The following is a 15,870-nucleotide window of genomic DNA, read 5'->3' as shown; positions in this document are numbered from 1 at the left end:
AAGCGCAATTGCGTGTACGTTGCCACGTGTTGCTTTTACGTATCTTCTATACCTCAGAACTCCTGATAATTGGGTTGGCCCAGTAACTTACCCACACAGAATTCCAACCTGTTGTTTACTGCATGCCAAACGGAAGACTACGTTCGAAGCGTAATGTCGCAGTGCTTGTTCTTATGATGTTGATGTATCAGGTCTTATCTCTGCATCGGTGTATAGCAGTTTTGTGAAATCAGCGTCTGACTATAAAAATACAATGCTTGCACGGCACGATATACTGATTTTTTGGCCTATACTTTATTTCAAGAAATAAAATAAAAATAATAAAAAACAATCAGACAGACCAGGTTGCTTTAAATCACCAGCCAGTGTTAAAAATGCTATACTATACGTAGGAACTATGTTTCTTAAAACCCAAATTGTGTGACATGTAATGTAATGTTGAGACCTACCTCTTGGGGTGCTCCTAGCTAGTCAGATAAACAACTGTTAATCAAGATTTCCAGGTGAGAAAAAGACCTTTCAACTCAGGTATACAGATGGCTGTCATTTTGACATTTTATCAGATAAAACATACAATGGACCACACAGTGACTTTATGTGGATCATTGATTTTGTCCTGGGCTTCCTTTACTTATGAAAGGAGTGCTGTCTGCACAGACTAACAGCCTTGTAGTACCCACAGAAGTGGGTAACATGCTACTGAAAACAAGTGATTTTGGTATTTTATGTCCAGATCTTAAGAAAGAAATAAACAGTCTTGCACAATGTCTATACATTAAAGGCACCATTGAGTTTTCAGATGTGTGTATATACCAAAGCTGTGTCATTTAACTATTTTGTAGATTGGAAATCTCCTGTAACATTTTTGATATAACGCATTGTAGTAGTTTTATGCAGTTTAACAAAGACATGTACTAGCCATGCTGTGGTTGAAAGTTTTAATGCCAGTGGCTTTCCCCACAGGAACGAAACCTGTCTGGACAGTGGAATTGTACAGAAGTAAACGAGAAATCTCAACTTAACAGCCATGTCTGGAGCCTCGGTGAAAGTCGCCGTGAGAGTTCGGCCCTTCAACTCAAGGGAGGTCAGCAAGGAATCAAAATGCATTATTCAGATGCAAGGGAACTCCACCAGTAAGTATACCCCCTTGCCATCCTGTGCTGTGACTTGACTTTTGCCTATGAAAAGTGTCTGTTCATTCAGTCTGCAGTGGCGCGGCTGGCTCAGAGGCCTGCCTGCTTGCAAGGCTGCAGAGGTATGTTCAGAACTAGTCTTTTTTTTGTCCTTTTTTGTCGTTTGATGGAGTGCTTGTGGGTTCAGGGCCAAGCCGGAATGGAATTTCTACTCTCTTGCAGGAAGCGGTCTACTCTAAATTCTCCAGTAAAATCCAGCAGTCGTCTGAAATGAAATTAAACTAGATGAGAGGTGACTGAGCAGAAATGGAAAAAGACCAACTGTAAAAGAAAGCAAGGAGAGGAGTCATGGTCATTCTCTTTGAAATCATGCAGGAAAAACTGCCTCTGTCTTGAGGAGCTTCAGTGTCAGGAGTGGGTAGTTCATGTCTTCCGTTCAGGAGGTTGTGATCAATGACCTGGTCAGCCCGCTATCTGAAAGCTGTTGTCCCCTTGGGCACAAAAGAATGGGGCATGCCTCGGATGAGGGTGTATTTTAGCTGTGGTGACTTTTTGGTTTTGAGCCCCCACCCCCACCCCCAGGCGCACACGGTGGAGCACTGCTCTTTACACCCAACTTGATGTCTCATGGCCGTGCAGTAAACTGACTCAAAAGTCCTCCATCTCCCAGCCGGATCACACTGAACCATTTTTCTTAAAACGGATAAAAACTGGGCACTAGCTTTCTCTGTCCCTCAGCCCTCCGCGTGTGAGGAAGTCGCAGCGGAGGCGGCGCGCGAACGCGCGGGGCTCTGAAGGTGCAGGGAGAAAGAGGACGTGCTGGCTGCGTCGCCGGCCTCACACGCAGACTGCAGAGCAGACTGTGGGGCTGGCAGCGGTCCCGCCCGCCTCCGATCGCCCGGCGCAGATGGTATGCCGAGAATGTTTCCATAATACGAACCGGTGAGGAACGGAAGCCAGAGGCTGCGGCCGCAGCGCTGGTAATGGAAGGGTGAGGGAGGCAGGGTGGAGAGGGGGAGGGGGAGGGAGAGGGAGAAGGAGCGTTTGCCTGGAGGTCACCAGTTGCATTCATCTGCCCCTCTGTCCAGCGTGCAGTTTCTTGGCATTACTTCATTATCAGGCAGGGCGGCTCTCAAAGCTGTTGACCAGCGCTCGAAAGTAAAGAGAGCTCAGGCTGAAGATTTTGTTTGGTGTGCATCTAAAGTGCTTTCGTCACATTATTTGAATTTGTGGCTGTGCTCCTGTTTTTCATGCAGTAATCAAGCAAATTTAAAGAGCATTTTATGTAATGCGCTAAAATGTATTTAGTGTAATTAAGAACAGTCTGCAGCAAGTCTGCTGAGTGTAATCTTATGGGCCTGGCTATGAATTTTCGTCTCGGACAGAGGGCACATTTTTCTCCACGTCTAATGCTGTACTTGCTGTTTCTGCATTTTGGTCATCAGGGCGTACAATTTGTGAGAGAAACAGTTAAAAAGGGGGGTCAGTGGTAATCTGTTTCAAACATTACGGCATTGTGTGGCTGGTTATTTTTTCCATTCTAAGCACACACACACCCCTCTGACTCCTTTCCTGCTCAGCCTGCTATTGTTGAGAGGAGAGCACAGTTTCTCAGCACTTTCCAGTGCTCTGGGCAGTGACAGCATCCCCGGATTCCAATTACACATGTCTTTATGCAGCCTAATTGATGACCGCAGTGTTAGAGGGAGGTTTGTCTGAAGCAGGGCTGCTTCGTGCATGGTGGCTGCTGTCTTTCTCTGTCAGTTACTTGGAGAATTATTGGTCGTGGGCGTGGAGGAGGATTACAGCGCAAAGAAAAAAAAAACAAAAAACAAAAACACCTAGTCCTGCTTCAATTTAGCAAAGTGCCCTCGAGCTGTTTATCAGATAGAAGTGAGGAAAGAAATGTGTGCGGTCATGTCGTAATCTCGTAACGAGGAGGGTTGCATCGTTTATCAGGAACGCTCTCCTGCGAGCACCATGTTGTCTCAATCCACAGCGAGATGCATTTTATCTGAAGGATAAAAGGCTAATTTGTATTATCGTTCTCAAACCCGCACACTCTCCGACAGAGTACGCCCGGCTAATATCTCTCCATCAGACCCATCTCCTTCCTTCCTTCCTCTGTGTACAGATGAAAGATCACTTCCTTTCAAAACACTGCTCTACAGATGTGCAAGGGGATTTATCTGCAACGTCATGCTCATTTTAACATGAAATCAAATGAGGAAATGAAATGAAACATACTTCCATTTAACACTTGTTTTATCCTGTGATACAAGACATGGATTGTTATCATACAATAAATATGTACTATTGTATTTATTATGCATATCATACAATAAATATGTATTATTGTATTTATTATGCATGTAACTGAATAATAATTTGACAAATTTGAAACTCTTACTTTTCACGAAGTTGGATGTGATTAGCAATTACTTCAGTTGCATCAAAGGAAAGAATTGTGTTAAACAGCCCATGTGTTAAGCCATGTCTATTGCTTATTGTTTAGCTGTCATGATTCTATCTGACCACACACTGGCCAATGAGCAAAAAACAGGATAATTTATGCATTAGCCTACCATTGGTATGTTAGGTACTTGTAAACACAAGACTTTGTCTGATTCTGTCTATTGCCATATACAAATTAAGGTAAGGTAGTTAGAGATCACAAAGTTGCTTTATGTTGTTGGCTTACAAAGAATAGAATCTTGTGTTTGGTTGTTGGCTAAAACTGTTAAGGTGTTACAACAATTGTTAACTCAATCCAAGATTACACACGTTTAGTCTTGGCAGGTAACATCATATGAAAAAAATTTTGGGAAGCTGACCAGTGGCGTAGCACAAAATACCGGGGCCCTCTACGCAAAGTTTGGGGGGAGGCCGTTTAGGTTGATTGGCCCTTAGTGAGTTATATACGAGTACAATAGGTGTGCACCAAAGCTGACTCTTTCTTTTCCTCAGAATTGGACGTGCTATATCAGAGTGCCTCATGAATTACACTGTCTCCAACAGTGTCAGTGTTTCGGGACAACCTCCCTGTTAGGGTTTTATGGTACACTGCCATAGTACAGGCCTCACTACATGGTACAGGATGGATAAACAAAAAACAGACCACTGTCTACCAGACCACCGTCTGTTGTTGGTTGCCGCATCAGACCATTTACTAATATTGTAACGGGCCAGAATACAGATGCTAAATAATAACTACACTGCTGAAGAGCTCTGTCTGTATTTTAGCAGTGTACAGGAATTAGCAATGTAGCACTCAAGACTCCAAGCTCTCAGCCACTACTGTGTAATCTAGGTACTGCGTTACCCTTTAGTCTTAAATCACGTAAGCATTTGCAGCATTCTGTTGAGCTGTTTTTCACAGCCTAGTTTATTCCCAGCCAAGATGGTCACTTAGCCCTGCCGTAAACTGGGCCTTCTTGTGAAAGCCCTCCTGCAACTGAATAAACAGCAGAAATATTCCAAGAGTTCAAGCCGTGATGTTTAGGCACGTGGTGCCAACAAGCGGCTGGCCTAGAGAGGTTTAGTCTGTCAGCAGGGGGGTGACCTTGATTAGATTGGCTGCAGACCCGCAAGAATCATCCATGAAATTAGTTTGTTGTAATTTCATCTTGTTGGCCTACTTAGAAGCATCTTTACAGAGCCCGATGCTGGTAAAGACGGTGTGTGGAGGTCCACAAGCAGGAATGGACACATCCATCTACATGCAGCAGTAGAAACAGAGCATAAAGTTATTCTGTCGCTTTCCTTATTTCTCTTTGAAATGGTATGCTATATATTAAAGGCATTTGAAGCTAATAAAAATGTTATTCAGAAATGTCTGCCATACTAAGTATTGAACTTTACTAAACAGAGTAGCCATTTTTCCAGTACAGGTACTGGTCCCACTGTCAATTAAATGGCCCTAAGACCTATGTATTTACACTGCACCTGGATATACATAATTGTGTGCCTACGTAATAACTACTGTGTGCTTACATTATAGTTGTTATGCAAGTGTAATTACACAGGCACCATATGGTATAACGAGGTTAAGAGCTATGTAACAATTTGTATGTACAAAATAGTTTCACTGTACTTATGTAGGTACAAAGTAACTGTACGTTATGTCCCCTTAATATGGTGAGACACAATTATAAAAGGGCCTGTAGCTATGAGTGATGGGTGCATGTACAGTGTGAAAGTTACAGTGAAAGTCAAGTCAAGCAGCTGGAGAGTATGGCAACTTCTGCGGCCCTCTATTTTCTGTCAAGCTTCGTGAATGTATGTCAGAGATGACCTGACATGCAGGCCACAGGGACTGCCACCATGAAGTTAGGGAGTCAAGTTTAATCAGAGAACATGAAGGGTGAGGACCAAACAGACAGGTAGACAGCTCTATAGATGGTAATGCTCAAAATGCTGTTACAACACCATTGGTATCTTTTAGTTTTTTTTTTTTTTTTTTTTTAATCCCACGTTGGGGTGTCTTGTCCAGGGCAAGTGATTATAGCGGAAAAGAATTATGAATGGCATTTCCCTCCGATGGGAGTACTCTGTTGAAGACATAAATGTAATGCTTCAGCGCGCTGTCATTTTATAGAATCAACTACAAAACTGTGCAGATCGTTTTGGAGTGTCTGTCGGTAATTTGTTTCTGCTGTAAGGTTTATAGACAGATTATAGGGTGGAGAAGAAACACAGAGTTGGACATGAAAGAGTTGGAAAAACAGAACAGAAAAGCATGACTTTCTCCCTGCTAAGCAGTAGCCCAGCTGGATTTGATTTTTGCCATGTCCACTGGTGGAAATCCCACTCAAAAGTCACTTTGGTATTGACAGACAGGGCGCCAATCTTGCCTGTCACCAAACTGTCACCAGCAGGGTTTGGGGTGAGGGGGGGTGGGGGTTGTGACCGATTGACCGGATTAGGGAAGTAATCGCTGTTTTGGTCCCGAGGTCTTGTAGGTTGGCACTGTAATCTCTGTGACCTTTTTCCACTGCGGGGCTAGTGTAATTCACAGGGCCTTTCTGTCTGGGTGTCACATTCCTCACTGTGATAGAATATACTCTGCTGTTTGGAGAGCACACGCCAGCCCTGGTCTCTCACAGAGACTTCATGTCGTTTTGAGTGACAGACCGTTATTAGCAGGAATGCGAGACAGCAGCGTCTACTGCACTTAAAATGACAAACTAACCCTGGTGAACAAAAAAGAGTGGTAAACGTCATAGAGGCCATTTTATTCATAGTGTATAAAATATCAAATAAAGGAATAGGTGAGTAAATACTCAAAATGGCTGTGTAAGGTTTGGCCATTTAACTCATCATCCAGAAACAGTAAGAGCAACCATTATGGTTTGGAGAGAGGGATATAGCCTAATCGATGCTGAGTCAGAGACATTAGCTCATTTTGGAGCGGCATTGGAGCGTAATGTACAATGTGTGCATACAAAAAGCCATAATGTGTTGCTCATGATTGGAAAAGCAAAGCTCATATGCATCCATTGGAGTCCAGCAGCCACAAGGAACTTCATCAACACGAGGCCAAGGTTCCCCATTGCATTATTCCCAGCAACCAAGCTTGTGTTCCCCCTATGCTTAGCAAGACTTCTGGAAGTCTATTTTTTGCCTCCTTTCGTAAATCCAAAACGACATAGAGAAGGCGTACAGTACACCGTGGTATCACACTAAATTACCTTATCAGACTAAATTGGATATCTCGTTATAGAAATGGGGACTCTCTCCAGCTGTTCACCGTGTCTTATAAACAAAGAAGCAGTGAATTTTAAAAAAAGCAAAGAAAATACAGCTCATTAATTCTGTATTTCTTTTTCCTGTGGGCTTTTGTTTAGTCTGAACATGGTTTGAGGTATTCATATGTTGAAATGAATTATGGGACTTTCTTTAAAGCAGATGTTAGGAGCCTTGTATCAACAAAATAGTTGGTTTTTATGATATATACAAAGAGTAAGAATATAGTTGAGGTGGGGACATAAGCAAAAAAGACAGTAAGTGCACAACAGGGTCCTGTGCAGAACTGATTTCGCTCTCACTGGCTTAGCTCTCCACCCAAATTTTTTTTTGTTTTTAAACCGACAGCATGGTGCAGCCATGGAGAGAGAATGCCATGTCTTAGCAGAGTGAAAATTCCAAAATAATCGTGCAAAATGTGCACGGATGGATGACACCATGATTTTTGCTGCTGTTTAAGGTGACATGAGATTGTGAAATATAACAAATACAGTTTACCTGCATCTGGGGTCACGTCACACTGAAAGAGAACAATTTTAACAATTTAAGAAATCAGCTGAACCAAATACAGTATCAAAGGTTTTCAAATCCTAACATTTTTTCCCTGTTGGGAAGCTAGGTAGCAGATTTATGTAAGGGAACTAATATATTTTTTACTCTGTAATCAATTATATTGTTTATGAAGTCAAGCTGTGTGATTTCATTTAAATATTACCATCAGTAGATTCAAGATCCATTAGAATTTAAAACTTTTAAATAGTTAGAAGTTCAGCCTTAATCTAGCCTTGGTGCACAGATGATGTGAATATCCGGGCTGGTTTCTACAACTGTTTCTATAACTGTTTCAATATGGTGTCACCTCTCATTTGCTGACCCTGCTCTCTTGAGAGCTGTGCACAGTCAGTTGTGTAAATAGCAACTTTAGCCTCCAACTTAGTGAAAATTCTCTGTTGGTAATGGGAAAAACCAGTTAGTCCATGAGATATCTCTGCTAAATCATTTGTATTGGGGAAAATCCAGGATATCTCTCTTAAACTGCTGGGATTGGGAAAAACCAGCAAGTCCATAGGATATCTCTGCTGAACACGACTGCCTTTCATACTTGAACTTGACTGTGACAGGCCAGGAGATAAAAGAAACTGGGTTCAGTAATTAGTCACAGTATTCTTTTCAAATGCTAAATGAATAAGACCGTGGGTAAGTATGACAGAATTGCATGACAGCTTTTTAAATATCATGGCAAGCCCTTTTGATGGCAAACACGTCACTGCAGCATCTTTGCATATTGAAATACTTTTCCTGTCCTATACAGATGAAGGAGAAAATTCACAGCAGGCAACCATGAGGTCAACAGTCCATGTGCAGTTTTTTGGGGAGGTTTAAGAGATTTCTACAACTATGCAGTTAAACAGGCTGTACACACAGCTGAAGTAAAGACGATTACTTAAATGGATCTTTAAACATGTTTGGGACCCAGTAAATTAAACGGTCTCGGCTTTAAATAATCCATCTGTCAGACACAATAAACAATTATCCTCTTGAGTGTGAAAAGAGAACGTTTTGTTTTCAGATGAAGTGCAATGAAGTGCAATTTTTCCCCAAATATTTCCAAACACAAACAGTCTGCGAATTTGTAGATGGATATGTCTGCGGGCATAATTTAGGATATCGATGGCTGTTCCTTTTTCCAGTCATACTCTACTTCACCACCCATAGTCCTGTATTGATTAAAATGGTTTCCAGTTTCGGGAGGGGGATCATGGGGGGGTTGGAGGAGGAGTACCCATCACGTGCACTGCAGGCTGTAATAGAATGCACGCTGGGCCGTGTTCCAGAACTGATTCATTCTTGTTTAAATAAAACTACACTAACCAAACCGCAAGCATAAAATTCTGTGCCACATACACCCAGTAGGCCAGACAACGGAACTAATTGCACTGTGAAGAACGGAGGGTGAAGCCGGGAACTAGGAGTGCTGCCTGGCGCGAGTATACCGATAATAACTGAACTCCCGCTATTGGCCAGCCTCTCCTCTACGGCCGGTTGTTGTTTTGCTTTATTTTTGTGTTGTTATTTATGAGGAGTGGAGTGTAACCGCTGGCTGTTCTTTTAGCCCCGTGCTGTTAGTGTTCGGGAAATTGTTATGCCTTTGTCTACTGTAAGCCGATGCAGCGAGGCCAAGTGCTCCTAATGTCCACTGGCAATATCACAAGACTCACGTCCTCTAAATCATTCAGAGAAATGACTGTGTGTTCACCAGCGATCACAAGCTCTTTATCTGAGCCGTAAGTGTTGTATCAGAGGCTGTAAGTTTATGTAATATAATTACCGGGAAAACTCATTTTAAACGGTGTGCATTCTAACCTTTCTTCGCCTTTTAAGGGGTCGCATTCTTTGTGACACTGTCCCTCGTAGTAATGTTTGTCTTACAGGGACGGCTCTAAGCATTTTCTAAAAAGCATTTCCTCTTTTTTTGAGCCACAGCTAATTTCAGGAATGTACGGTCTGCATCTCCGGTCACGGCTGCAGCAACATCTGCGTTTGAACTCGGAGAATGAAGGCGAAAGTGCTGGGTGTTTTCCCTTCCAGAGGAAGGCACAGCTCCTCCCTGCATACTGGCAAGGATGGGAACGTCCACCGCCGAAGCTGCGCACAGCGTGCAGCCCTGACCTTATTTGTCTTCCATCCGCTCCCTGGAAACTGAAAGGGAGCGCAGTGGGAACATCTTGTAATTCGCGCGCGGCTAACGGACAGGCCGCCTCTCTCGCTTCGTGTTATTCGTAGGGCAGGAAGTGCCGTTAATCGCGTCTGCAGTAAGCGCAGGGTTCCCCTCATGCCATGCGTGGCTTCTGTAAACTCAACCAGGCAGCAGAGTACTCTGGAAATGAGTGCTGGAATCTCTGCTGTTGGTTACAAATATATTGTTTTCAGCGAATCGACATATAATGGGTGGAGGCTCGGTCCGCGCTGGAGTCTGTTGACACACTGACGGTGATGGAGCAGAAACCGAGAGACCGGACTTTTGTCGGGCAGAGATCTTTATTTGTGAATATAAACAGATGCTGACATCAGGGGATTGAATTTGTCCTCTCCTTGCACTGAGCCTGAAAGGGGCTCTCTTCCTGAGTACAGGCCAAAGGTTTCAGGCTGGAGGGTGAAAAGACAAAAAAGTCATCAAAACATTCACAAAGTAGTAAAATAATTGTTTTCGATGGGGCTCCTTAAAACACTTAGTCTCCCTATTTAACATTGTAGACAGCGATGCGCATGTTATGAAACGGTCATCACACCTCCATTGCTTTTGTTATGTAAATTGCAGGATGTTACTGGGGGGAAATCCTCCATTAAAAAGCAGAGCTTTATAAAGACTTCAGAAGCTCTGTTCTCTGTCTGCTACATAGCTGCCTCTCCGCTCCTGTGTTTTGGAAATGCCTCCGCTAATCATTAATGATATCTAAAAGGACTGAAAAGTTTCAGAAATAAAATCTAAATGGATGGCAAGACTACAGACCCAGTTTGGATATCAGTCTTTGGATTCCCTCAGGGCCATTTTTATCGTGACCCCTGGCTTCCTGTCCTGACAGGACGCTTGCCTCTCCAGTTTCGTACTGTACGGGCATCGCCAGCTAATGTTTGGAAAACTTTCCAGGACAAGGTTCTAATTTTAAAACGGTACTTTGCCATAAGTGCTGTGTACTGTGTCGTGCTGCGTGGGCATGGCAACCCCTTCTCCTCCATATCACCAGCTGGGCTCGTGAAGTATCGCCAGGCACTGCTGAAGAGACGGACATGAGTCGTGTAACAGGGAGCAAGTCTCAACAGAACCTAATCAAATGAGCTAAATCAAATTTAAAAAGAACAGCAGGCTGATATGATTCATTCGGTTCTCTTGTTGGCCTTTAATGCAATGGTAACCTTTACATAAATATGTTAAACTTAATTTGCGAAGGGCTGTGTTGCTCTCTACCACGTTTAATTTTTAGCAGAGAAAAGGTAGAAGATGAGTTTCATCCTTTGGAAATATTTCTTAGTAGTATTTTTAGTTTGTAAAAACAAAGACTTATATTTTCCATTTCTGTTGCTGTGCATTTTTTTGCATGAGTGACTGTTTGAGCCTTAGATAAGTCTAGCAGACATCCCAGGTGATGAAAGATTAAGTTTTTTGTTCCAAATGCAATTATTATTGCAGAATGGTAGTGAAAATGATATGCAGCAAGTATAACACACAACCTGTAAGCCTGTAAGTTGTCTGAAGGAGTGTTCATTTAAAACTAAGAAATCAATTTGGATATTAATCATAGGATGCAACCACAGTGCCAAAAAAAAGACCTGCAAACATATCGGTTGACAGCCCCGCTGACAAATGTTATTTTGAGAGTATAAAACGCCCCCGAAGAGGCCCCTCACTCTTCTGCGATGTAGCCTCAGAACACTCAGAATGCAAAATCATACCGTCACCTTCTCAAGAAATGCCTTATTGACTAGAAAGTTGGTCTTGGATCAGTCTTGCTCTTTAAGAAAAAATAACAGGTAATTATTTTCAAATGGCTGACTGCAGCTTTGTCATTGTTCTGTCTTTGGGTCTGCGGGTCTTGCACAGGCTCCACAAGCCTCTTGCAAACAGAGCCGCTGCTCCACCAGGCTACAACAAACACCAGCATCAGGGCAGTGTGTGTTTCTGTTTCCCCAGAAGCGTAGTGTATTGTCAGTATTTGTCATATCTTGAGGTGGTGTGGCTTGGAACGTATATAACCAATTAAAAGGTCAGTGACCAGTCAAATGTTGGTAGGCCGGGAATGAATTGGGAATGGAATTTGCATCCATTAATAAATCCAGGTTTGCAAATGCCAGCACTATTGGTCCTCTGCTTGTCATTCTTGGCAGAGGGTGGAATAGGCTCTCAAGCTCTAATTCAGCACTCACCACTGCCGGCTCCAGTCAGGCCTGTGTCTGGATCACTGCAGTGGTTTTCAGCTTACCAAACAAGCTCACGGATACAAAAAAGCTAAACTGGTGCTCAGTAGGGTGCACAGTCCCTACATTCATTAACAATTTGACCTAGTAGCCCTCCACTCGTCCAGTCAGATAACTGAAATTCAATGAATTAATTAAAAGATCTTCAAAGGATATGAAGGGTGATTTTCAATTCATGAACTGAATTTCAGTTCATTTCTTGAACTGACTGAATTGATAATGCGGTTGACCAAGACTCCTACTGTTGTGGATGTATATTATTATCTGTGTGTGTGTGTGTGTGTGAGTGTGTATCTGTGTGTGTGTGCTTGTGTACATGCGTGTGTTTGTGTGTAGGTGTGTGCATTTGTGCAGGAGGTGTCTCTGAGGGGCGCGGTATGCCTACTGCACCTCCACAGGCAGTGCTGCCCATTTCGATCACAAAGGTTGAGCGGCAGACGTCTCCTCTTTCGCTCAGAGTCTGTTGGCATATGCAACACCACCTGCCATCTGCTGCAATATTAATAGACTGCGCTATCTTCATGAGCAGCTGGGGAATGGGGCGTTTTTTCCAGATGTTTTCCACATGGGCATCTTGTCATAGGTTAATAATCTCACACTGTTTGGCCTCTTTCACCCCAGCCTTTGATTTGTGAATTTCAAAGATGCATATTAGAGGTGTTTAAGAGAGGTTTTAAAAAGCACCAAGCAGATTCGATGTGCAGTTTTCCATCCTCTGTAAAGAACTAGCCATCTACACTCACCAAAAGAGTTATGTGATAAATATTAAGAGAAGATACTTTCTCCACTGTTGAGCAAAGCCCTAATCTCAGTGTATGTGAAGTAGTTTACATTCGGGTTTCGCCTAGTCTAGATTTGGAGCAAAACTGTATATTTTTAAAAGGGACAGGGTGTACAGCTGTCATAATGGCAGGTTAGTGTTACACTGTGGGAAATGTATTGCTGTCTAAACAAGAGAATTAGATGGTAAAAGACGGTGCTGAATGCAGTCATTCATGGAGCTCCTCCCTGTTACTTTCCTCTTTGTTGTTTTTTTCTCTGTTAAGTGAAAAGGTTCTCGTTTTGAATGATGAGCTTATCTTGCTCATTTGTCCCTTACACTGGAGCTCCTTTTGCTACAGGCTGGGGTCTCAAAGTGGGCTTGGAGGTTAATGTCATGACTGTAACCTTTTTGTGCACAGAGCCTGACCGAGGGACATGAATGCCTTCTTTGAATTCTTTGGTTATGTTGGTCACAACAGTAATGTGTCAATAGTGTGAAACATACGATGACATAAAACCTTTTTTGCAGTTTCTCACTGTAAGTGAGAAACTAAGTGCTCCCCAGGAAGCAACTTCAGTTACTCTAATGAAAGGACTTGTGTAAATAAATCTGTACTGGGAACACAGCTCTCTGGTTGCTGAATGTTAGTGTTGTGGTTCATTTGTCAGCTTATAAGATGTTTTTTTAAAGTGTGTATTTTGTTCATTCTGGGACAAGTTAAAGCCTCCTTTTGGGAATAACAGGTCTCTTTGGTTCTTCTGCTTTGTTGTACTAAATACAAGTGACAAACGCATACTTTTCCTTTGAGGTGCAGGGTTTGTGACTGAAGGTGTTCCTTTTAGGAAATTTCATTGACAGCGGACAAGTTGAGATACCGTTTGGAAAGCAGAAAGCCTTGTAGCCATTATTTCTGTCATCAAATTTCACAAAATGAGGAAGAAAATGGTACAAAACCTGTAGATCTGACAATAACTGCACCATTGGTGGGTGAATGACATTCATGATATTACTATATGAATAAATGGTGTGTATCAGAGTTTATCAGTTATGATAAACAAATTTTCTCATCGCTTTTTGACCTTGATGCTTTATTATTGAGCGTTCACCAATCATAGAATGCTGAGCATTGCTTTGGTGATGAATGCCCATTTTTCAGAGTGTTGCGTTATGAGTCAGTCATTATTGAGGCCATAAGGTCAAACCTTTTAGCCTAGCTGTGGTATTTCTGTGGTATTATCTGTGTCTTTGAATGAGGTGTCTGTGGAAGGCGGCTCTATCATTGAAATAGCGTGGAAGGAACGTAATCTCCCTTCTGAGATCAACCACTGCAGAAGGAGTAAAAGGCTTTGCGGGAACATGCAGGCCTGACGTCAGCAGAGGCGGCCCCACACGGCCGGCTGGGCAGTGTTGCAGCCCGTGCCTCTCGAGGGTACGCCATCAGCTGTTTTTCACTGTGTACTGTTGTGGGGCAGTTGCTAGGCTCGTCCGCTCGCAGGGTCGGCCTGACTGAGCCCCCACCAGTGAGAACTTCAGCACCTGTGGCAGAATTCTTGGGGCGCAGCCCCCTCAACTGCTGCTGCCTCCGAGCCCATCAACAACTGCCTGTTTACCATGACTTCGGCATTTCAGAGCTGCAACCAGAAAGCTCTGTTTTACTTGCTGTTGAATTGAGTCTAACAGCTTAATGTAATTCTGTCATGTTTTTGCCATTGAGTTGAATCTAATTGCCGAACCCTACCTGTTATCAGTTATGTCATTTGTCGAGATTTGTGAAAATGCTGTCTTTTACTCGCTGCAGTGAAGGTGCAGTAAAACACATTGGTAGTAGTCCTTTTTTAATTTACCAGATTTAGTAAAGGCTTTTAACTTAATTACACAAAAAGGAGTTCCATGGATGGTTTGACAATTATAGCTTGGTGAATAGAGACCAGTACAGGCGTATGTTATTTTTGTCATCTTTTTCCTCTTCATAGGAACTAGAAAGCGTTCCCTTCATGTTCTACCACTGAGGTCAGAGGCAGAAGCAGTGCTTTTAAGATTACAGAGTAGCCAGCATGTGTTAGCTGAAAACACACTAGTTATTTTGTAGAATTTTGCAGAGTAGGTCATTATTCATAGTAGGTTGATTATTAGATATCTCACTCACACTGTCACTCTGTCATAGTTATAAAACAGTGTTCTTCACAGCAATTCTGCAAGCTAGCCCAAATCAAAATCCACTGATGCCTATTATTGTTGTGCAGCCTGAGAACATTGCTGTTATGATCACAAGGTAATTGTGTAGTTATTCAGTGTGGTGTATATTTGAGCCTTTTTGTAGAAGTAGAAGCCTATAGTGTCATACAATCCTTACATTAATGTGGTTCCTATTGCAGAACAAAAGACAGGTGTGGCTTTAAGGCCAGGTGTGGCCTGGGAACAGCTTTCAATCCCCCAACTCCCCAGTGGCATAGAAGGTCTTTCAGAAAGGGTTCCAAAAAATGAACCATACATCAGTCTGTAGCCATTATTGATTCTGTTAACATGAATCATGTTTGTTGTCATTTGATGACAGTTAAAAAAATACATGCGTGCAGGCTATTTTATGATTTCTCATGCTAACTATGCTAACCACAGCTCAAACTGGCTTGAATATAATTGCCCCATTCTGAACCAGAAGTGGTCAGTGACTGAAGGTGGCTTGCATGTTAAAATATGCTAAAATGCAAAAATAAAACCAGAATGGGTTTCTCAGTTACTTCTTTCTTACTGTTAATGATGACATTATTCACTAATGACTGAAACGTTACATTGCACAGGCCTAAGAGAAGATACTAAATTGCCCAAGGCCTGTATGTGCTCAATAGAAATTTACACACATCAAATTGAAATAAATGTAGAATTCTGTAGTTTAGTTAAGAGTGGGGTTTATTCCTGTTTTTTTTGTGTCATTTTAATGCTATTTTTCCATGTCTGTGTAAAAAGAGCGCACAGGGCAGGGCAGTTGGTTGGCCTTGTCCAGGCCATGGTGTGTGTTGATGGGACAAGGCTGTAGGCGTGAGGTCGGTCCCACGAGGGACTGGGACCACATTCCATCGCATTAGGCCCGCTATTCACACCCGGGTAACCTATCACCAACTGAATGGGGAGGAGTCCGATGGGGAACTCAATGCCCCCCACAAGCCGAATGGACACAGCTCAGCCCTCTTCTCCCAACACAGCTGTTACTGAGAATTTTCACCCCACCCCCCTTTTATTTGAGACATGCCTGTCTGT

General features: G+C 42.7%; 1 protein-coding gene across 1 annotated transcript in view; it reads left to right on the top strand.

Moving 5' to 3' along the window:
- LOC118779275 (kinesin-like protein KIF1B) overlaps positions 1 to 15,870 on the top strand; it is a 79,233-nt gene that overhangs the window by 2,489 nt on the left and 60,874 nt on the right. Inside the window, exon 2 of the mRNA XM_036531308.1 lies at positions 964 to 1,133. Within this exon, the coding sequence (XP_036387201.1) occupies positions 1,028 to 1,133 (106 nt within the window). The 5' untranslated portion in view covers positions 964 to 1,027. The remainder of the gene's footprint in view (positions 1 to 963; positions 1,134 to 15,870) is intronic.

Source organism: Megalops cyprinoides, chromosome 6, assembly GCF_013368585.1.
Source record: "Megalops cyprinoides isolate fMegCyp1 chromosome 6, fMegCyp1.pri, whole genome shotgun sequence".
Taxonomy (NCBI): Eukaryota; Metazoa; Chordata; class Actinopteri; order Elopiformes; family Megalopidae; genus Megalops; species Megalops cyprinoides.
The sequence above is the reverse complement of the archived record's forward strand: the minus strand, read 5'-3'. Positions and strand labels throughout refer to the sequence as shown.